The sequence below is a fragment of the Ammospiza caudacuta genome, chromosome 3, assembly GCF_027887145.1.
Source record: "Ammospiza caudacuta isolate bAmmCau1 chromosome 3, bAmmCau1.pri, whole genome shotgun sequence".
NCBI lineage: Eukaryota > Metazoa > Chordata > Aves > Passeriformes > Passerellidae > Ammospiza > Ammospiza caudacuta.
In genome coordinates, this window is record NC_080595.1 from 5,892,740 (window position 1) to 5,915,191 (window position 22,452).

Consider the following 22,452-nt stretch of genomic DNA (forward strand, 5'->3'; position numbering starts at 1 on the left):
CACCTCCCAAACAGGTGCTGACTCCTGTTCTTCACACTCCTCAGCCCCACACAGGGGTACCCACTCCCCCACTGGAGCCTCCAGCCGTGCTTCTGCTTGGCTGCAGCTCCCTCCCTCCCTCCCTGGGCAAGATGAGGTGCCCAGATCCAGCAGCACGGAGCAGTGCGGTCAGGGAGAGCCCTGCCTGAACACGCAAAGGCGCCAGAGCCATAGGGCTCCAGGCAAGCACCAGCTGCAAACTCACCCATGGAATGCCAGGAGCTGCTGTGGAAGCAGCCCTTAGCAGAGGAGCTCCAGGGGGAGCAGGCCCTCACAGCCACGCCTGGCCCAGGGATCCAGCTGTCAGCAGGCTCAGTGCCTACAGCAGCTGGGGCAAAACCTGGCACCAGCAACTCCCTGGGCTGCAGAAAGCTGAGGGCAGCTGCAGGCACCTGGCACAGCAGCTGCCAAGCCAGCTCCAGTGCCATTTGTTGGGAAGCAGGGCATGTGCAGTGCCACCAGCAGCTGCTGTGAGGCTGCAGGGGGAGGTGAGGCAGGACCTCAGGGGGTCTGGGCCAAGTGGTGCTCAGCACAAATTAGTGCAGACTGGGCAGCTCCAGGCTGTTCCAGACAAGGTTTGAGTATTTCAAAGGCTGAAGCTCCCCCTTCTCCCTGTGACAAGTTTTTCCTCTCATCCAATGGGAATTTCTTTTCTGCCACTTGCTCCCATTGGCTCATGTCCTGTCACCCAGTGTCTCCAGCAAGAACTGGGCTCCTTCTGCAGAGGGAGCTCAGCTCCCAGCCAAGCAAGTGCCTCTCCCTCAGGCATTCCTCATCCAACAAGAGCTCCAGCCATTCTGGCAGGGTGAGAGTGGCCCCACTCTAGTTCACAGGTGTGCTCCCCTCTCTACCTGCAGGACAATGATTTCTCTGTACCACCCAGCCCACCCAAAAATTTGCAGGGCCCTTCCTGAGCCTACAGACACCAACAGAAGCAACAACTTGAGGTCAGGCAGTGAGCACCTAGTGCTAAAAACACCTGTATTTATTCAGAGACTATGTCAAGTCCAGGGCAGCTGGAGCAGCAGTGCCCTGTGTCCTGCTGCCCCTCTGGCCAGCACCTCTCATTGGGGGCTGACAGTCAAACAGCAGCTGCCTCCAGCCCTGAACTTGCTGCCAAAGCAGGTGCAGTTTGAGCCTTGCTGCCCCACCAAAGAATGGCCTGTCAGCCATGGAGACACGCCTACACTGCCCACAGCTCTGTCCCTGCAAGGAAATCACCCTGCCATGTTCCCAGCAGCCACAATGCACTGCTGACACCTGAGGGATGCTCACAGAGCCCACCACCCTCCTGGATGAGCAGAGCAGCACTCCCGGCAGGCCTTGGCTTGGGAAACTGCACAGACACCATTTCCACCCAAGCTCAAAAGAAGGGAGCCCAGGAGGCATCAGAGGAGAGCAGGCAGTGCCTGTTTGTGCCTGTTCTGCAGTCCCAGCTCTGCTGAGCTTTAGGAGGCTGCAAACTTCTGCTGGATGAGTCTGTACCTGAGCAGCTCCTGCTCAGAGACTGATGGCTGCAACCTGGCAGCAGCCTGCAGAAAGTCTTCCATGGTCAGGATCAGAGCAGACTTCTCAGTATCCAGCCCTGCATGAGAGAAACAAATATGGAAGGGCTGAGAACAGGAGCAGCTGGTAAGATCCAAAAGCCATCAAAGGAAAAGCTGTGTCTCTCTCCTTCCCCCTGGGGCCAAGATGACCACATCTGCAGAGCCTGCCTGCCTGGCAGTAACCCAGAGCCCAGCACTGTGGTCCCAAAGCTGCTGAGGATCTTCTCACACAGCCCAGCAGTGCTAACTCTCCTCTCTGCCCCTGTGCTGGGCTGCTCCAACAGCTGGCACAGGTAAGGGCAGGGCTCCTACCTTCCTCAATCCACTCCACCTTGCGTTTGACAGCACACATCATGGCATCTGAACACAGGGCATAGATGTCTGCTCCTGTCAGCTGAGCTGGGCATTTTTCTAGGATGGTGGTGAGATTCACAGAAGGATCCAGTTTAAACCTGCCAAGAGAGAAAAACAGAGGTGTAAAGGCCAAGAAAAACCAGACCAGTGTGACTGGGCAGGAACAAGCAGAGTACCCATGCTTAGCTGCCTCCAGAATGTGCTCTGCATGCTCAACAAAAAAAAAAAAAAAAAAAAAAAAAAAAAAAAAAAAAAAAAGTTTGCTTTACTGTTTTTTTCAACAGTCACTTTTCTTTGAAACATCCCTGCAGCAGGGTCCTCTCTCCTGCTAAGCAGGATCAAAGGAAACTTTGAATCACAGCACCACAGCACAGCATGGCCTGAGTTGGAAGGGATCTTAAAGATCATCCAGTTCCAACTCCCCTGCCATAGGCAGGAACACCTTCCACTGGACAAGGATGCTCCAAGCCCCATCCAGCCTGGGCTTGAACATGTCCATGGATGGGGCATCCACAGCTTCTCTGGGCCTCTCTGGTTCCAGGCTAGGAAGCACAAAGGATGTAGGAATCAGTCTTGGAACCATGGTGCAGGATGAACTCTCTAGAACACCATCTGTTTATGCCACTGGTGTTTGACTTCTCACCTAGATAAATTAAGTGTTCCACATGCCTGGGAACAACCTGCAGTCATGTCTGGATGAGAACATGTTTAATGAGAGAGTACAAACCACTGTAACCCCAAACCACCCCATGAGAGCCACCCTGCAGACAGTGAGCCTCCTTCAGCAGGAGCAGCAGCTGCTGGAGGGCATGGTGGCCAAGACACAGGGTGTGACAAGCTGCTGGCAGCCAGCCCACACTCTCACCTCTCCTGCTAACTCACAGTGACAGGCAGAGGTGATCACAACTACCCAGGACAGAGTCCCTGCAGAGGCAGTCCCAGCCACTCACCCAGCTGTGGTGGGGGGCACCTCTGCACTCCAACTGCAGGCCTTGCTTCTCTCCCTTCAGAGATGCTCTCAGGAGCTCAGAGCAGCTGGAAAAGCAGCCAAACCCTGCTGCTCAGCAATCCCACACAACCAGTGATGGGGAAGACACACAAATCACAGTCTGAACACCCCTGTGTCGCAGACATCTTTTCATGAAAAATCCTTTCCTTAGGATTTTTTCCTTCTGAGAAGCTGAGAGGGCTCAGGAACAAAATGTAAACAATGGTTATCTGCTGCTGTGGAATGCAACAGGTGCATCTGTGATTGGCCCATGCTGGATGTTTGTAATTAATTAATCACAATCAGCTGGCTCAGATTCTGTCTGAGACAGAAGCTTTGTTATCATTCTTTCTGGTTCTGTTCATAGCTTAGCTAGCCTTCTGATTAAACCTTTTCTTCTATTTTTTAGTATAGTTTTAATGTAATATATATAATAAAATAATAAATCATGCCTTCTGAAACACGGAGTCAACATTCTCATCTCTTCCCTCATCCAAGAACCCCTGTGAACACCGTCACACCCTGAGCACCACAGGAGGAGAGGCAATGAGCTGAATGGAGCTGCCTTCACACTTGGATTGGCAAACAGCAGAGGAAATTCTCTTGCAGGAATCAAATGGGAGCTTCCTGTCCTGCAGCTGCACGGCAGTCTTACTACACCATCAGGATCTGGCTGAGCTCCATAAGAAGAGCACATGGCTGGAAAACTCTACCAACCCCTCCACTAGGACAGGCAGGCTGAGCTCCACCCATCCTGTAGAAAAACCAGTCGCAGCTGGAAATCGCTCTGTCCTCCTGCCCTACCCACTGGCTGTGGCTCAGTGACCTCAGGTGCTCCCCAGGGCTCAGACATGAAGCCAAGATGGAGCACACGCTGTGCATCAGCCCCAGGAGGGCTGTGACCCCCTGGAAGGTGGTGTGAGGAGGCTGCAGGAGCACAGGGTCACTCACCTCCTGGTGACAGCACTCAGCACCTGCAGCTGCGACTCCCGGTCCTCGCTGATGCCCACGTAGACCAGCTTGTCAAACCTGTCAGCACAGAGAGGGCAGCTGGGCACAGGCCAAAGCAAACCTGCCACAAGGGCTCAGCCCTATGCACCAGGAGCTGCAGGACAGCTCATTTTGCTGTCCAGTTTGTGGGTGATACAGAGCCTGAAGCAGCCCACGTGCTGGAGAGACAGCAGACGGCTGGGGAAATGGACACACAGGACCCACCCAGGGTCCAACAACAGCAGATACAAAGTGCTGCCCCAGGACAAGCAAGTCACAGGCTGGGGGGCAGCTGTGCAGAAAGGGCCCTGGGGCACCAATTCCTGCCATTGTTTGGTGCAACAGCAGCTCCCTCATGGCCCTGCTGTGCTGCTGGGGCAGCAACCAGAGCAGTGGGGGCAACAAGCTGTGGTATCTTACACTGCTGCTGCTACAGCCACAGGCACCAGCCCCCTCCTGGCTTCCTGTGAGCCAGGGGCCTTCACAAACAATCTCTGCAGAGGGAACGTGGTGAGGACACAGTCCTGCTCACCACAGTCTCCTGAGGAGCTGTGGGGAACCCCCCTGAGTGAGGCAGGGCAGGGTGGGACATACCTGCCTGGCAGGATGGGACATACCTGCCCGGCCGTAGCAGAGCTGGGTCCAGGAGGTCAGGCCTGTTGGTGGCTCCAATGACAAACACCTCTCTGCTGGAATGAAGGCCATCAAGCTCTGCAAGGAGCTGTGAGACAACTCTGCAGGGAGCAAGACAGGACACTTAGAACTTGGCAAGTCACCCAGTGTCTCCCCTCAGCCACCAATGAAAAAGGAAGAATTGAGGCCAGTGGCAGGTCCATTTCTCAGACTTCAGCTCCTATTTCTCTTCCCTGAAGAGCCCTTACACAGCCATCCAGACTTCTCCGTCAGCACAGCCAGCAAGCACATGGGCTCACTGCAAAGTAGTGCAAATCCCAGACAGTCCTTCAGAACAGGAAGACTGGATGGGGACTACCAGCTTAGCAGCAGAGCAGAGGAGGCCTAGGGAAAATAACCCTGTTTCTGGGTATCTCTAAGCTGTACACACTTTGCTTCTACCAGGAGCACCTGAAAGGTTTCCCACCACAGGGAAACAGCAGCTAATAGGAGGGCAGAACAGCAGGGGTGTGAAGGATAACCTTGGAGAGGCCAAAGGGAGCACTTGGCAGCCACAGAAGCAGATGGAGGAGACTGTCTTAACCAAATGTTTGCACAACTAGCTTGGGCAATCGGGAACCTGAGGCAATGCAAACAGCAGTACTAATGCTCAGAGAGAAGAGACAGGCCATGCTGAGAGCTGAAGAGAGCAGAGAGAGGGAAAAACAGAGAAAGAGAGGTGGAATGGACTATGCCTTTCAGGGCAATCTCATGCACTGCAGCTGAGGCAGGAATCCTGCTCTCCCAAGGACACCTGATGCTCACTCACCTGTCCATGACACCCCCTGAATCTCCACTTCGCCCACGACTGGGGGCCAGGGAATCCAGCTCATCAAAGAAGATAATGCAGGGAGCAGCTGCCCTGGCTCTGGCAAACACTGTGAGGAGACAGCACAAAAGGTGAAAAAGACATGGAGGAGCAGTCAACAGCAACAGGACCTGCTGCATTCCCAGCAGGGAAGAGGTGTGGATGGAAACTAGATGTCCACTGTACCCCCAACTGCTCCTGCCTGAGTGTCTCAATAGAATGGGGACAAGCAGCACTGAGCAGGATGGGCCCTGAGGCTCAGCTGTGTCTCTGAGGAGCTGCTGTCCCATCAGAACACCAGGGACAGGAGCAACAGGAGCAGAGAGAGCAGGAGGGGAAGCTGCAGGCAGCAGGGAACGGACTGTAGGAGACAGCTGGGTCCAAGCCCTTGCTGAGAGCTGTGGGTGGGAGTTGGGAAGGGGGGTTTAAGCCCTGCCTCCTTCCCTGAAGCTCTACAGAGAAGCCCCATGTCCCCACATGCAGGAGCAGGATGCACGTCCTCACCATTGCGCACATTCTCCTCGCTTTGCCCGACGTACATGTTGATGAGCTCTGGTCCTTTCACACTGTGGGGCAGGGAGAGGAGGAAGCCAGTTAGAGACCCCCATGCCCTGCCAGCAGGAAGTCAGATCCATTGTGAGAACCCCCCTCACATTTCTCCTCACCTAAGGAATGTCATGGTGCATGTTGTTGCCACAGCTTTTGCCAGCAAGGTCTTCCCTGTCCCTGGAGGCCCATACAGCAGCAGCCCAGAGCGGCACAGACCCAGGGACAGCAGCTCTGGGTGCTCCAAGGGCAGCTGGATAGTGTCCAGGATCTCCTTCTTCACCTCCTGCAGCCCACCAACATCCTGCCAGGACACTGAGGGGATCTGCCAAGAGAGGGAGAACCTTGTCAGCACTCACTCCTGAGCCCCGAGCGTGCCTGGGCAGCTCCAGCATCCAAAATCCACATTTCCCCTCTTCTGAGCTTTGCAAGGGAGAACCAAACTGTACAAACACATCCTCAGGCAGGCTGCACTCACAGAGTGTGCTTCATCTCCAGTCCTCCACTGGGAGGAGGATCCCAGGGGAAGGAGGACTCCAATCCTGCCCCTGGGATCCTAAGTCAGCAAAAAGTATCTGTAGCTTTGAGGGGAGAGAGTCTTGCTGCAGACAGCCTTTGGGATGTGTGAAGGAAGGCAAAAATAAGAATAAAAATTAAAAATTAACTGTGCAAGGGCTTCACACCTTGCAGAGGGACAGAATCTGGGCTGCCCTGAGCTCTGTGATGGCAAGGAGGATGTGACAGAGAGAAATCCTGCAGGACAGTGTATGGAACACTCACTGCTCTTGGAAGGAGGATGCAAGAACAAATTCCATGTATGCTCACGAGGGGGTCAGCTGCAGACATGTGAGGGGTCAGGGAGAACATAGAGAAGACACCAAACCTGAGATGGGTGAGCCAAGGCCTCTTGGGTTATTTTGTGCTGAGCAAAACTATCCCAGAGCATGCTGCTGCTCTGCACTTTAGGAATAGCTGGAATGCCACAGCATGCATGACATCCTCCTGAGAGTCAGAGCAGCTCTCCTGGGAAAACCCCACACTTCCTCCCACACCTGCTGGTGCCAGCACAAGTGGGGAGTTCAAAAATAGCTTAGGGCAAAATTCTTCCCCCACCTCAGCTAATTTGCATCTCCTTCCTTCACTACTGGAAATGATGTTATCTCATTTTATTTCTTTAGCTGTCCATCAGGAAAATTAGGCCAAACAAAACAAGGATTTTCAGAAAAGAAACCCAACTTTTAAAGCAAAAGGTCACTGGCCCTTCTTCTGCAGTGACAAAGGATGGAAGAGCTGCCCTCTCCTCTGCACTTTTGCTCATCCTGCCTTGCTAGAGAGACCTCTACAGACATGAGCACAGGAAAACTGCAGCAAGGTTGTTTTCAGGGGAGCACATTGTAAGTCTAAGACAGGGTGCAGACACTGCTAACAAGAGGAGGTTTGGAATCAGCTCTCTCCAGAAGGCTCAGGCTGTAAGTGCAGACAAATGTGTGACTCACCAGAAAGTGCAAGCAGGGAACTGAAAGCAATGTTGAGAGTATCCAGGTCTGCTAATGGGCTTCCTGACCACAACCAATTACTAAGAAATCAATAAAGGAATGTAAAATACAAACAAAATTAACTCCCATTCACACAGCTCACTGCTGAGCATGCTCTGTGGTTATCTGTCTTACAGCAAACTTGGCAAACACCATTAAACAGAGCTCACTGCATGAATTAAGTGGGCAGCTGGGGAAGGTGCCAGAGGAACTGCTCCAAGGTCAAGGCTTCCTGTCCTGTGCTGAACTCAGCTGCTGGCACTCATGGGCATGGAAAAGAGCTTCTGATCACTTTGCTTGGTCCTAACACCACACTGCCCAGCCAAACCAGTCACCCCAAATGCTGCTTCCCTGGGGGCCAAGCTGCTAGGGAAGATCACACCCCTTCTGAGCAGCTGACTGCTCGTTTTCTCAGACTCTCCAGGTCACTTTCTCTGAAGAAACCCCAAGTTCTTCAAACTGCCTGTCTGTCAGAAAAGTCCATCCATCCCAGCTCAAGCAGCATCCAAGGCCAGAGATGAAGTCTAAGACTTATCACACAAGGGGAGAAACTGCCCCACCAGCCTGTGTCACAGCCTCTCTGTCCCCTCAGGCCAGGTGGCTGGGGAGATCTCAGAGAGGCAGCTCTGCCCCCCAAGCTGCACAGCTGGCACCCCTCCAGCACCACTGGTCTGCATTTAGCACTGCACGAGCTTCCCTGACAAATTCCAAGCCAAGAAGGTGGAAACTGATGGGGGAAAGTCCAGAGGACTCTTTCCCACTTAAAGGTGAGGGAATACAGGGAAGGACAGAGCAGGAAACAACATGTCAGAACACAGCCCTGCAAAATCTGTGAGGGCATCTTGAGCCAAGAGCTCTGCAGAACCCAGCCCCTCCTTGTGCCCCAACATCTCACCTTTGGGGCCCCCACTGCCTGAGAGTGGGCATCATGCAGCTGCTCCAGTGCAGCACTAAAATCCTCCTCGAGCACCGGGAACCCTGCAGTGCAAAAATCCCTCTCCACTTCTTCACTCAGCCCGCCTGGAAAACTGGTGAGGAAAGAAAGGGAAAGGAGTCAGACTGTGTCCCACTAGTGGCTGCAGCCCCTGCCCTCCCCTCCCTGCTGCCTGTGCTACCTCAAGGCCTGGATGCGGGTGCAAGCAGCCCGGCTGCTGTGGGACAACAAGGCACAGAAATCTCCCAGCACAAATCCCTGTGGATGCAGAAACAAAGAGCATCAGTTCAGTCCCTCACCACAGCTACAACTAGGCCATAAAAAGCATAGGGAAAAATTCCTTGCAGAGCTGTTCCTTGAGCAAGCTGTTCCTGCTTCAAGGCTCTAGCTTCATTTTTTTTTATTAGCAGAGCTGAACATCAGCCAACACCTCTGCAAAAGGCGTGGACTAGAAATCTACTTTTAAAAGCTGATGTCTGAACACCAGGATTAGCCACTGAAGAAGTTGTTTGGGCTGTGGGAATTATCCCTTTCTCCAAGGCCAGCTGGGGGAGATTGGCCCAGCACTGCCAGCCTGGCCATGCCCACGTGCTGCTGTGCTTTTACTCACTGCAGTCCTGCGGGCCAGCTTGGACAGGCTCACTTCTTTGCCCAGAGGCAGGCTGGCAGTCAGCATGCTGAGCATCAACCTCCTCTGCTCCTCTGAAGGGGCCTCAATCTTCACCTCATGGAGGAAAGCAGTCTGCACATCTGTGGGAACATCCTGGGGCTTGCAGGTTGTGCCAATCACCAGCACGGGGTGGCTGTGGGGAGAAAGGGGACAGTGCATGGTCTCAGCTCTGTCTCTGCTTCTCCCTTGGCAGAAGCAAGCAATTACCTTGAATACCCACAATATGGTGCAGGGTCCATACCTCAGTGCTGGCTCTGTGTCCAGGAGCAGCTGCCTGAGGGTAGCAATGACCCTGGCGTCCTCCCCGAGCCCGTCTCGCTCTCTGCCAAGCACCTCAATGTCTTTGAGCAGGAGCACACAGGGCTGGTACTGCTGGGCCTGGCTGAAGGCCACCTGCACTTTCTCCTCTGTGGCTGCACTGGTGTCACTGCACAAACTGACACAATCGACCTGCCAGACACACAGACAAGGCAGTTGCAACATGCATGGCTGGGGGGACATAGGACAACATTGCACAAAGCTTTGCACGGGCAATTCATGGCTCAGATGACATCAAACTTGGTGTTTCCCAATATTTTCTGAATAAGACATTCAGGTCATATTCAAAATAGGCACGTTCTGGATGCCTTAGCATGGATATATGGCTGTCTCTTGCTTCTCTGCAAGAGGTGAGGTAGGCAGGAGGGTCTTATCTGAAAAAGGTGAGGCAAAGGGACCAGAGAAATCAACACAGTGGATATCACAGCTCAGCAACCTCAGCTGGAAGAGATGGGAGCTGGAAGGGAGATGAGAGATGTGGAAGACAGGGAGGACAAAGTATCTTGCACAACAGTGCAGTAAGTAGAGGAGGAGGCCCAGGAAACTGCTCAACCAGTGCCAGACCGGCTCAAAGTGCAGGAGGCAGGTAAAGGTGATGGGTGTTTGGGGGGAAGTTAGAGATGGCAAGAGGCCCAGACACTGTTTACAAAGCAAACACTTGCTGAAGTCATCCAAGGGAAGAGGTGACTGGTGAGCCTTGAACAGCAGCCTGGGAACAGGCAGTGCTGCCTCCTAGTGCTGTGAGGTTGTCCAGGGAGACTCAAGCATCCCCAGCACTCCCTGAGCTTCATCCTCAGCCTGAAGCAGGGAGAACAGCTCCCTAAAGGGCAAGGACAGGGACACAGTGCAGAGGAACTCCTGTGCTCCATGTACTACAGAAAAAAACCAGGAGTTGTAGGGTTGTAAAGGCAGCAGTATCTGTATGCAAGCACTGAAAGGCAGAGAGAAAGGACAAAAAGTTGTTTATCAAGTGGTGGACATTAGATTTTCTTCCACAAAAAGAGGAATCTTCCAGCCCTATTCTTTCCATTTTTCTTCTTCTTCTTCCATGTCCTTGCAGAATTTCAGAAAGTCTCCTAGCACATGACTTTCTCTCACTTTTGCAAACATATCTCTACAGATCCAAGGAAATTAAAACATTTGTGGGATAATCCTGGGCTGTCAGAGTGAACAAAAGAGGTATGCTGGAAGAAAATAGCAATTTTAACAAGTCACTGAAGACTCTGCTGGTTCCCAGAACCTTTTGTGCTGGACAGAGACGGGTGCTAAACCTCATTTTGGCCATCCAGGCACATAACATTGCCATCAAAAGGACTTTTCCCATCCAAAGGACTTTTCCCAATCAGATGTGGTTTTGTAACAGTAGATTTCTCATCCAAATACTCTCACCTATACAGAGAAACATCTCCTTTAGCTTGCCTGCTCCCACCAGCTTCATCTGACAGTCACAGGCCTCATGCTGGCACAGAGAAAAGTAAACACCTTCCATGCTCTGCTGACCTCTCAAGCTCTTGTCAAAAATCTCTTTCAAAAAGATCTTGTAAAAATTTGTATCAGACTCTCCCTTCATTCTTTACTTTTCAAGCTGAAGAATTTATTCAGCTTTTCCCCGCACAGAAACTGGTCTAGACCCCTGATCTTACCCAGTGTACTTCTCTGATTTTTTCCAGTTCAGTTTTATGCTTTTGTGATGGGGAGACCAGAACTGTGCATGATGTTCAAGCTGTGTCAAGAAATGGATTTGCACAGCAACAGCACCCACTCTCAAGTTTGTTTCATAAAATGTGATCTGATTTTTTACACATACAGAGAGCAGAGCACGAGTTTTCAGGGGGCCATTGACATAAAACCAAATCCTTAGTACTGACAGTCAGCTGGAACTGTATCATATTCCACATTAAACCAACTCCAGTGAATTTCATCTGCCACTTCACTGCTCTGGCAGGGGGTGCTGGTGAATGTGAACACCGTCACAGGGCAGCTGTTTTACATGCCAAGAGATTTTTGAGCCACGTGCTAGCATGAAACCAAGGGCTGCTTTTCTTTTCCTTCAGCTAAAGAAGATCTCAGCATTATTTGTCTGCATCTGCACGTGCAAGCAGCTCCTGGATAGGCTCGTGTCACGGCTGCAGCGGGGCTGACTTAAAACACATCTCCATAATCCTCTGTCTGCTGTAAATCCACCAATCCACTGTGCCCAGGAGGAATTACCTTGAGGAGGTGGAGGTTGAGGCAGCTGCACACAGCTCTGACAGCCATCAGCTTCCCGCTGCCGCCGGGCCCCGAGAGGAGCACGCTGCCCACGCCGCTCAGCGCGCTGGCCCTGCAACACACACCGAGGGGAGCTCTGCCTGCGGCCCCACCGCTCCCAGGGCTCCCTCCAAGGAATTCCCACTCACCGACGGCGCAGGTGGGGCCGGAGAGCATCGCAGAGCTGCTTCACCACGTCGGAAAGCCCCGCAGGGGACAAACTGCTCCAGAACTCACTGCTGTTATGGGCTGGGGCAGATGGCACAGTGCTGTTTGTTGAACCCACCTGTGAGGAAGCAAAAACATCACCCAATAAAGACCGGTGCCAAGTGACAACATCTGCCCTGAAATGTCATTTTGCAATGGCAGGAGTGTGACAGTGGTGACAAGGGTCTTCAGGGTGAGAGAGAGACAAGAATGATGAATCTATGTTCAGAAGGCTCGATTTATTACTTTATGATATATATACTACATTATAACTATACTAAAAAGAAGGAAAAGTTCTCAGAAGGCTAGCTAAGCTAACAATAGAAAAAGAATGAATAACAAAGGTCTGTGTCTCAGCAGGGAGTGAGACCCAGCTCTGCCGTGAGTGGTCAGTAAATCTAAACATCCACAGGAGACCAATCACGGATCCACCTGTTGCGTTCCACAGCAGCAGATAACCATTGTTTACACTTTGTTGCTGAAACTTCTCAGCTTCAGCAGGAAAACTCCTAACGAAAGGATTTTAATGAAAAGATGTCTGTGACACAGGAGGCACAAGCCTCCACAGGTACATTTGTCATCCACAGCGCAAGCTCAGCCTCAGATCTCCCCCCTCTGCTCTCCACCAACATCTCACCAGATAGAGAGACGTGTTCTGGGTGTCCACCAGGTAACCCTCGGACTGCTCGCCTTCCACCATGCCAACAATCTTTTTCACCTTGAAATAAAGCTCTGGCCACCTAAGGGAAAACAAAAAAAGCATTCTGAAGTGCTTAGCCAAGATCTTGAAGGAAGGAACAATATAAATGTCAACAAGAAGACAGCTGATAAGCACAGGTAAGCAGAAAAACTCTTGTCCTCCTGCAGTATGCACAAGGATCAGCCAATGGGAATGTTGGGAATGCCACTGGGAGCACCCTAATCCTGATACAAAGGGGATGTTCTCCCATTTAGCACTACTGTCCCAAAGCCACACGAGCAAAACCAAGAAAGGCAGAACTGGTGGCCAAACACAAAGTTAATCTAACATGAACTCCTAGGGCTTATATGCACATTTTGTTGTTTGTCACAAGTTGAGAAGCCCAGCTCCCACTTTGTTTTGTTTATGTGGCTCTGACTGCCCTCAAGCCACCCTTTCCTCTTCACTCTTTATCCCCATCAGTTGCTCTACCTCTCTTTCTCCTTTTTCCCTTCCCAACTATTCAAATGAGCTAACAGAGGCCTCCCTCTTAGCTTCAGCCCTCCATAATCCAGCAAAAACATTTCCCTCTTTGCAGTATATTAACAGACAGATAAAGACACTAAAATCCAGGGATAGATCAGAACGGAATAAACTGATTTCAAGAGAGTCAATAATGGAAAAGCATCTTCGCTCTTCTGATACCAATAGAGCCACAGTGAGTTGACCTACCTTAGGAACTTGTCTGCATTTAGTTCTATAAACTCAGCATTTCCAAATGTTGGAACACACAGGATGTCTCCCTGTTGGACCAGCCTACAAAAAACCCAGAGAGTTTCACCAGCGAAAGAGAGTAAATCCTTCTGGTTGTGTGGCCTCCCTGCCCTGCATCACTTGTGTTTTTACAGAAATGACAGAGATTTGAGGATGACTTTTGAAGGACAGGACAAGAAGTGTTGTGTCCAAGCAGAGCATACTCCTGACAGGACAATGCAAGGGGATATTCTAAAGCTACACAGCACCCGCACTGGGGGCGTGGATGCGCACATCCCCAGCGTGCGGCACAGCCGGACAGCGCCTCTGCCCCGAGCGCGCACCGCGCACAGCTCACCGCGGCGTTTCGAAGTGCCTGTAGAGCACGCAGCCGTAGCTCCCCCGGCTGTTGTACGCCGGCGAGCACACGATCTCCAGGTGCAGCTCCTTGGCGAACGGCGGCACAGACAGCACGGACCGGCTGCCCTTCCCATCCGCGGCTCCGCTCCTTTCGTACCTCTGCGGAGGGCACGGGGCGCACCGTGAGCTGCGGCTGCCGCCGCCCCGCTCCCCGTCTGCCCGGCCGTGGCTCACCTGCAGCCGGAGCTGTGCGGCGGCGGCGGGGTCGCAGCCCAGGTTGAAGGCCAGGGCCGGGGCCAGCAGCGCGGTGCCGTCGGGCGGCCCGCGGCGGGCGGCCCGCGGGTACTCCCATGGCGGCGGCCGCGCCAGCAGCGCCGCCAGGTGCTCCCGGGCCGCGCCCTCGGCGCCCACCCGCACCCACTCGCCCTGGAACAGCCCCAGGGCCAGCAGCCCGCGCCGGCTCACCCACAGCTCCGCCCCGCCGCCGCCGGCCGCCCCGCCGGGCACCGCCCGCAGCCGCGGCCCGGAGGCGGCGGCGGCGAAGCGGGAGACGAGGGGCGGCGCGGCGGCGGACGGGGGGCGGCCGCGGGCGGTGCCCGGCGGGGCGGGCGGCGGGGGGGCGAGGGCGGTGCGCGTCCCGCTGCCCAGCAACCCCTGCAGCGCCGGGCGCGCCTCCAGCACCAGCGGGCCCGGCCCGGGGCCCGGCCCCGGCAGCGCCTCGCCGCGCCGCGCCAGCACCGCGCCGCCCGCCAGCCTCCCGGCCCGGCCCGCCGCCCCCAGCAGCACCCAGGCCAGCGCCGGCGGGCGCCGCACGGGCCACACGGCAACCCTGCGGCCGGCCGCCAGCCCCAGGCGCCGCAGCAGCGCCCCGCGCAGCCACAGCTCCGCGCCGCGCCGCCCGCCCGCCTCCAGCGCCACGGCGCTCAGCAGCACCGGCTGCGCCCCGCCGCGCCCCGCCGGCCGCACCGCCAGCACCAGCGCGCCGCCCCGCCCGCGCAGCGCCGCGCACAGCCCCGCCGGCGCCAGCAGCAGCGCCGTGGCCGGCCACAGCTCCGCCGGCGGCGCGTCCAGCGGCCGCAGCACGGCCACCGCCATCGCGCCGGCAGCGGGGGCGGAGCGGGGCGGAGCGGAGCGGGGCACAGGCAGCGGGGCCGGGCCGGGGCGGAGCGCGGTGCCCGCCACACCCCGGGCAGGCCGCAGAGCGGCGGCGCGGGGCGGTCCCGGGCCGGGTTGGGACTCTGTGCTCCGGTGCTTGTTCCGAGCCGTGCGGGCGGCAGCGACACCCGGTGACGGTGACACTCGGGCCCGTCCTCCCCGGCTCCGGGAGCCTGCAGCCAGAACCTGCGGGTTCCCCTTCCCAGAGGGGGAAGGTGGCCAAAGAGGCGGGCGGGGATTTTGCTGTTCCGCGCCCCCCGCCGCGAGCCTCGCGGCCGCACAGTGCGGGAATGAGAGAAAGGGCACTCGGTGCCCTCGCCTGTGGCAGCCTGTGGAGATTTTGCGGGCTGGACACGTGCACCTGGTTTAAAAGAATGGGTTTGTATTGGTGTTAGTGCTGAATTAACCTAGGAAGTCATAGAATAGTCTGAGTTGGAAGGGACACAGAATCATTAAAGCCCAACTTCTGTCCCTGCACAGGACAAGCCCAGTAATCACAGAGAATGCCCGAGAGTATTGTCCAAACACCCACTGAACTCTGTCGGGCTTGGTGCTGTCACCGCTTCCCTGGGGAGCCTGTTCCAGTGCCCAACCACCCTCTGGGTGAAGAAGCTTTTCCTAATGTCCAAGCTAAACTTCCCCTGATAGAGCTTTAGAGCCATTCTCTCGGGTCCTGTCGCTGGTCACCACAGACAAAAGATGAGCGTCTGCCCCACTGCTTTAATCGTGCAGACTTCGATGGCGTCTCTCCTCAGCCTCCTCCAGGCTGAACAGACCAAGTCACCTCAGCTGCTCCTCACAAGGATGGCTCTTCACCATCTTCGTAGCCCTCCTTTGGAAGCTCTCTAACAATTTTAATGTCTGTTTTACATGGCAGCGCCCAAAACTGCCCCCAGAACTCGAGGTGAGGCCGCCCCAGGGCAGAGCAGAGAGGAACAATCCCCTCCCTCACTCATCCAGCAGGCGATGCTGCGCCCGATGCACCCCAGGACAGGGTTGGCCTGTGTGAAAAACGCCAATCACTTGCCTTTAAAATTTTAAAAGTTTAATAGTAATAAAATGGTTCTTAAAATAGTAATACAATTAGAGTAATAATAATTTGGACAAATTGAATTAGGACAATATGAGACAAGGAATACAACGAGTTATGGACGTCCGGGTACCTTTTTCAGGGCAGCATCAGCCTGAAAAAGGACCCACGTTAACAGAGGATTAACCCTTAAAAACAACAGCCTGTTGCATATTCATACACCTCATACATGATGCATAAATTCCATTCAAACACAGGATTCTGTCTGGTAATCATCAGCTTCTTCCTTCTAATCCTATCAGCCTCTTCGAGGCAGGAAGAAGTTCTTTTCTTCTGCTAAGAGGGCACTAAATTCTTTTTCTCTGAAAGATTTAGGTGTCCTGTGGCTGCTCTCTGGTGCGAGTGCCTCGTTCCTTTCTAAAAAAATCCCACTAACATAGTTCTTATTTTAATTACAAAAGTTACCTTTTAATTACAAGACTACATTTATTAATTAAAATGTTAATACTTCCTCCCCTCCGCTCCCCTCTCCTCTCGTGTCCCATCGCCCTGCTCCACACGAGGGAGCGCTTACAAAGCGTTCGGGCTCGCTCGCTGAGCTCCCAGTCTGAAAATCCAACCATCCAACCTGCGGCTTGGCAGCATTGGCCAAAACAAAGTGACACAGATATGAACATTGCCGAAGCTGTACGGAAATGGCACCGTGAAGATGCTTCTGCAAATGCAGCCCTGCAGCCTTCTCTGCTCTGGGCCCGTCACTGGGATGTAAGAAAACTCCGTCTACCAGTGGTTGGGCCATTTTATCTCTGCTTTAAAATATATATTATATTAAACCTATACTAAAAGAATAGAAGAAAGGATTTCATCAGAAGGCTAGCAAGGAATAGAAAAGGAATGATAATAAAATCTTGTGACTGCTCACAGCCTCAACACAGGTGGCTGTCATTGGTCATCAAGTAAAAACAATTTTCACATGCTGGGGAAACAATTCTCTAGGTCACATTCCAAAGCAGCAAAACATGGAGAAGCTGAAGCTTCTCAGGAGAAAGATCCTTGCAAAAGGATTTTTCTTAAAATATGTCTGTGACAATGTTCTGCTGGGCTCTGCTAGAGCAAGCCCAGCACTCGTGGCTGAGGGATGCCCGGGGCTCCTTACAAAGGGAATTTCATGGCACCGGGCCCTGGTGTGGTCACCAGGACGGCTGTGAGGTCTCACATGGAGCAGTGGAGATGTGTGCAAGTGGCAGCCATTGGCTGGCATCAGGGTCACACTCTTGTCACCGAACCAGCACTGGCTGAGCCATGGCTGGGTCTGGCTGCCACTGATCTCAAGATGGATCAAACCTGAAGCAACAACCAGAATGTGCTGCCCTGCTGCTATTGCTGCTCCAAACAGTGACCTTGGAGGACAGTGGACACTTCCCTGCCAGTCGCCCTCCTCTTGGCTCCTCCTTGCCAGCCTGTGGTGAGCGCTGGGATCCCACCAGGCACTGCCAGGAGCCTCCCTGTGCATGCTGGACCCACAGAGTCTCCCCTTGTAGCGCTGGTGGTGGTGACGTGCCTGCTCTCACAGCCCTGCAGCCAGCACAAGGCAAGGAGCCAGGCCATCTGCACGCAGGCAGACCAAAGGGGGAAAAAATAAATAAATAAATAAAAAGGATTGCAAGCATCCAGTGCCAGCGTGGCACAGCCCAAATAAAAGGTTTGCAGATGCTGCTCAGGCAGGATTAGGCCTCCAATGTGCTAAGTCTCGGCTCTCAGTGAGCCTAATTGCTGCTGCAATAAGCCCTGGCTGGTCCTTTCCTGAACCGTGCTCCCCACAGCCCCCCCAGCAAACTTTTTTTTTTTTTTTTTTCTTTTCCCTGCAAAGCTTGTAATTTGCCATGCATGTGTTACCCCTCCCCACAGCAGCCTGGAGGGGTCTGGCCAAGCCAAGGAGGGGAAAAGTAGGAAATCTGCATGTGCCACTTACTGCTCTGCTCTTCCCAGGAAATGTCCCCCCTCTGTCCCCCTGCCCAGCACAGCCTGCAGCTGCAGCTGTGAGCAGCCAGGCCCAGCAGCAGGGACAGCACCACTACCTGCCCCACACACCCCCTGAGCTGTGTCACGACACTTTCCAAATTGGAATTACTCAGATTTTGATAATTTTCCGTTATGTTTTGGCTGGTGGATGAAACTGGAGGTGTTCCAGGAGAGCTGTCGAGGCGTGTGCATGGGCCAGTTCAGCAGCTGCCATGAGATGTGTCAAAGGAAGGTATAAATTGCAATAGAGAGCATGAAAACCAAAGATACACCACAATTTTATTTATGGATGTGTAATAAATAAATGGTGGACAATACAGGAAGAGCCACATTCAAAAATCCAGATTACTAAAGTGCTTTTAGACATAAATATAGGGTGACCAAGAAACAGCTCTGACATTAACACTTTTTACAGACAATTACAAAATATCTTCTTATGTCACTTCACAAAATTGTTTAATTGCTCCAGGGTACTATGGCTTGCTTTTCAAAAAGGTCTGTTCTATCATGCATAGTGTGGCAAGTGACATTCAAGAGTGTACAAAATCATTGCATAAACAAAAACCTCCTTACCCCCTTCTCCCAGATACGAGTTAAGGAAGATACACAGTGTAAATCCAGTGATAAGGCTGCATTGGCAGGCTAGATCCTCAGGGAATATAAACCTGCCTGGCTGTCAGGTTACACCAGCTTGAGGATGAACCCTACCATGTTTAAAAACCCTGCTGAGGTGGAAGATTTGTGTGCTGGGCGTGGAAGGACTCGCACACGGGTGGGGTGGAAGCGCTTGGAGAAGGCGTCTGTAAACTCCTGCACCATCCTTGCCCCTGCATGCTGGAGGAGGGAGCAACTCCCAGTGGGCTGCTCCTCTTTGTGCTTCTGGCTAGCTGGGGGAGTGGTCCCAGCACGGAGGGGAAGGGAAGGAAGGAAGGAAGGGGGCTCCTCCCCAGCAGCAGTGGGTGCTGACCGCAATGCGCGCCTGTCCTCGCACTGCCCCCGTCCCCTCTGCCACCCTCCACCCTGGCTCTGCTGAGAAGTGAACAGCTTCAAAGTGAGGGGACGAGGGGATGTGTGTGCCCAGTTTTTAAAATGCCCTGAATTTGGATAAAAGTTCCGTTATTTAAGAAAAAAAAATATATATATCAATAAATCAATAAATATTATGGTGTCGCCAGGATGCTGTGAGGTCTGGCCTCCTCCAGGCAGCCCAGGCTCAGTGGTCCCTGTCCTTCTGCTCTGAGGGGGGCTCCCCGTTGATGTACTGCCTCAGCACACCCCTCTTCTCGTGCTTGGAGGTCCTGGAGAGGTCGATGGCTGTGTCCTCTGAGTCTTTTGCAGGCCCAAGCTTGTCAGAGCCCTTCTGGGAGCTGGCCTGCGTCCCTTTGAGTTCCTCCTCCTCCTCCTCCTGCTCCACTCGCCAGCCATCTGCCAGCTTCTCTTGGCTCTCTGCCTTCCTGCTTACCTCCATGGACTTTTTGTGCATACCTTGCAGAGGGGAGAGAGAAAAGCCAAGGGTACCGGTTGCTTATTTCTGCTTGGGAAGGCTCAGAATCACCTCCTGAATTACTGCTGCTTCCCACAGTTCTTGCCTACATCCCAAGGAAAGCTCTCTACCAGCTTTTCTCAACCCAGAGCCCTGCCACCTGCTCTCTGCAGCCCAAGGGGATGGCTTGTGTCAAAATTAGTCTGTGCCTTCCCTGTAGCAGGGAAGGCTTACAGGGAATGTGTGCTGTGATGACCCATTCCAACCTGGAATGAGCAGAGGGTAGCTCTGAGGTAGCTCTGAGGTATCTCCAGTTTAGAGTCAGGTGGTGGTGAATTCTTAGATGCCTTGCAACTCCTTGATACCCACCCACGTGCAGGCACCTGTCTGACCCAGCAGCAAAAGGTTTTCCTTTCCCTAGCTGTTCTTTGCAAGGAGGAAGCGGAAAACCGAGGGCACTTGGCGGCCTATATACAGCTCTGGGCCAGGGAGGCCCCATTCCTTTCTGCAAAAGGGTGAGGGCAGCCAGATGAAAGAAGAATCTGAGCCCTGAATGCCCCAGGTTCCCACTCACCCAGCAGCCACGGGGCGCAGGATCCCACCAGGCCGCTCTTGGCGGAGTTGAGGATGGACTCGGGCAGGGGGATGGAGTGCCGCACCATGGCGCCGTACAGGCCGTACTCCGCCATCACGCTGCTGCGGCCCCAGCACTTCTCCCGCTTCCGCCACTTGGCTCTTCGGTTCTGAAACCAAACCTTCAGGGGTAACAGCCAGGAGAGCATGGAGGGGTGGGTTGGAGAGGAGACAGCCCCCACAGGCCGGTGTGTGTCCCGTGGGGAAGGAGGGAATGTGCGTCCAGGGCAAGGCCAGCCGTGGGGGTGCGTGCAGGGGTGGGTGTGCAGACGCCGTGTGGGGAGGGGTGTGAGGGAGGGCACACACGTGGGTGTCAGAGACGGGAGGAAGGGGGGGAGAGGGAGCACATGTTAACATCAGGCTGGTGGTGACACAGGAGGGTGATCCCAGCCAAAGTCACCCAATGCTGCTCGACCTGCCCGTGGGGCCTCCCTCCACAAAGCACCAACCTCTCCAGAAAAAGGGCTCCATAATGCAGTGACCAATGATGACAGAAGTTGCTCAGGTCCCTCTTCCCACCCCACTCCTCTATTTGAAGGTTCAAGGCAGCAGATATAACCATGCTGCTGCCCAGACCACCACCTCATTGTTAAGCCCCTGAGCTGTTCCATAGGGGAGCAAGATCAGGCCCTAAAATGCCATGTGTCCCTCAAAGGGGCAAGCCAGTGAGCCAGCTCCTGTGTCACAGCTTGGCCCAGCAGCTCCAAATTGCTCCCAGCTCCTGCCTGAGCAGGAGGACAGAGCCAAGTTGCCAGCAAAGAGCGACTGCTGGGGCCAGCTCAGTGCCTTGGTTCTGCATGTCCATCGGGAGGCTGTTTGATGCCAGCAGGCACAAGCTGAGCCTCCCCCCGGGCATTTCGGTGCCACCACGCTCCCACCACCTGCACCCACTGCCACAGAGCAGGGGACACGGCCGGGTGATGGCAGCCTGCAGATTCCTCGTGAGAGAGAGGAGCGCTGCAGCCACCTACCTGTATCCTGTCCTCCGGCAGCTCCGTCTTCACAGCCAGCATCTCCCGGGCATACACGTCGGGGTAGTGCGCTTCATTGAAAGCCTTCTCCAGCTCCTCCAGCTGGTGAGCTGTGAATACGGTCCTGCCGAGAGGAGAGAGCATCCTGTCACACCGTCCGGACACTTGGGCAAGCAGCGAGGCTGGCAGCCCCCACACGCTGAGGTTTTCTTCCGGAAAATCCTCCCCACACCCCAGCTGCAGCCCTCCTCTTTCCTCCTTTTCCTCCCTTTATCCCCCTTGGGGGTACCGACCTCCCCAGCCCGGGGAGAAGAGAAACAGCGACAGGATGGTGGCAGCAGGAGGAGGTGAGAACGGGGACAGAGCCTGGTTCCCAGCGCTACCTGTGCCGGCGTTTCTTCCTCTTGATCTGGGAGCTGGACATCTTCAGCTCGCTGGCGTCCCCGGACAGGCTGTCCTCATCTGGCAGCAGCATGCGGGAGGGCAAGAGTCACGTTCCCGTCGGGAGCGGGGCACCCGAACGCGGCTCCCCGAGCACGGTTCCAGCCGCCCGGGGGCACGGAGGGGTTCCCTCCCCGAGCTGAGCCCGCACCGGTGATGCCATCCCGGGGCAGGGGTGGGAGCCCGCGTTGCCGGAGGGCGAAAGGCTCGGCAACCCGGCGGGACGATGATGCGGGGCAGCCCCGGCAGCGGCTCGGGACGGGGGTCCCCGTGCGCGGCCACCCCGGACCCCGACCCCGCTCACCGGAGATGTTCTCCTTGTGGCGGCGGGCGGCGGGCGGCGGCCCGGGCGGCGGGCGGGGGCCGCGGGCGGGCAGCAGCGGCAGCGGGGCGGGCAGCAGGCACGGGGCGCCCGGCGCGCCCAGGCTGCACAGCAGCCCCAGCCCCAGCCCCAGCGCCCCGCCGCCCTCGTAGCCGCCGGTGGCGGTGGCGGCCGGGGGGGGCCCGGGGGGCGGCTGCAGCTCGGCTTCCAGCCCCAGCAGGTCGGTGATGGCGAAGCCCTTGGCCCGCAGCCCCGCGCCTCCCGGCCGCGCCGCCGCGCCCGGTGTCACCGGCACGGGCACCGCCACCGGCCCCGCCGCCGCGCGTTCCCCCGACGGCTCCGCCCGGCCCGGCATCGCCGCCGCCGCCGCCTGGCCCGGCCCCCGCCGCCCGCCGCCCTTTTTATCGTCCCGCCGCCGGTGCCGGCTCCAATCACACTCCAGACCGGCGGGGGGGCGCTCCCAATCCCGGGATTATCAGCCTCGGTGCCCCCTCCCGCCCGCACGGGTCCCGCGCCCCTCCCCCGGCGCTCCCGGGCCGCCGCCCGGCCCCCGCCGCCCTTCTCGCCGTCCCTCCCTCCGTTCCCCTCGGCCCCCGCCCCTCGGTGCTCACCGCCCCCCGCCGGGCCCCTGCGGTTGCGCTCGGACCCTCTCCAGGACCCCCTCTCTGTGCCCGGCCCGCTCGCCCTGTTGCCCTCCGTGCCCCATAAATCCGTCTCGCATTCCCTTGGGTTCCCTCTCCGGGTT

The 22,452-nt window shown here is 55.4% G+C and overlaps 2 protein-coding genes across 2 annotated transcripts; both read right to left on the bottom strand.

The window, feature by feature from the left end:
• Positions 1-1,024: 1,024 nt before the first annotated feature.
• On the bottom strand, positions 1,025-14,745 carry PEX6 (peroxisomal biogenesis factor 6). Its single transcript, XM_058802760.1, has 17 exons — positions 13,885-14,745; positions 13,649-13,809; positions 13,270-13,353; positions 12,496-12,598; positions 11,801-11,937; positions 11,613-11,724; positions 9,325-9,533; positions 9,024-9,216; positions 8,595-8,671; positions 8,375-8,507; positions 6,064-6,269; positions 5,903-5,964; positions 5,360-5,468; positions 4,536-4,652; positions 3,880-3,957; positions 1,899-2,038; positions 1,025-1,624 (listed from the first exon to the last, which is right to left on the bottom strand). The coding sequence occupies exons 1-17, from the start codon at positions 14,743-14,745 to the stop codon at positions 1,488-1,490; spliced, it is 2,919 nt and encodes a 972-aa protein (XP_058658743.1). The 3' UTR covers positions 1,025-1,487.
• Positions 14,746-19,070: 4,325 nt separating this feature from the next.
• On the bottom strand, positions 19,071-22,062 carry LOC131556219 (visual system homeobox 1-like). The gene is made up of 5 exons (XM_058802683.1): positions 21,690-22,062; positions 21,328-21,406; positions 20,945-21,068; positions 19,915-20,095; positions 19,071-19,342 (listed from the first exon to the last, which is right to left on the bottom strand). The coding sequence occupies exons 1-5, from the start codon at positions 22,060-22,062 to the stop codon at positions 19,071-19,073; spliced, it is 1,029 nt and encodes a 342-aa protein (XP_058658666.1).
• Between the last annotated feature and the right edge of the window lie 390 nt (positions 22,063-22,452).

Coding starts and splice junctions, on each gene's coding strand:
- PEX6 (XM_058802760.1), bottom strand. CDS start 14,745: ATGGCGGTGGCCGTGCTGCGGCCGCTGGACGCGCCGCCGGCGGAGCTG. Junction 13,354..13,648: donor AGGCACTTCGAAACGCCGCG/GTGAGCTGTGCG, acceptor GGTTTTTTGTAG/GCTGGTCCAACAGGGAGACA. Junction 3,958..4,535: donor GCTCTGCTACGGCCGGGCAG/GTATGTCCCATC, acceptor CTGTGCTGACAG/GTTTGACAAGCTGGTCTACG.
- LOC131556219 (XM_058802683.1), bottom strand. CDS start 22,062: ATGCCGGGCCGGGCGGAGCCGTCGGGGGAACGCGCGGCGGCGGGGCCG. Junction 20,096..20,944: donor TGCCGGAGGACAGGATACAG/GTAGGTGGCTGC, acceptor TTACCCCTGAAG/GTTTGGTTTCAGAACCGAAG. Junction 19,343..19,914: donor CTGCGCCCCGTGGCTGCTGG/GTGAGTGGGAAC, acceptor CCCCTCTGCAAG/GTATGCACAAAAAGTCCATG.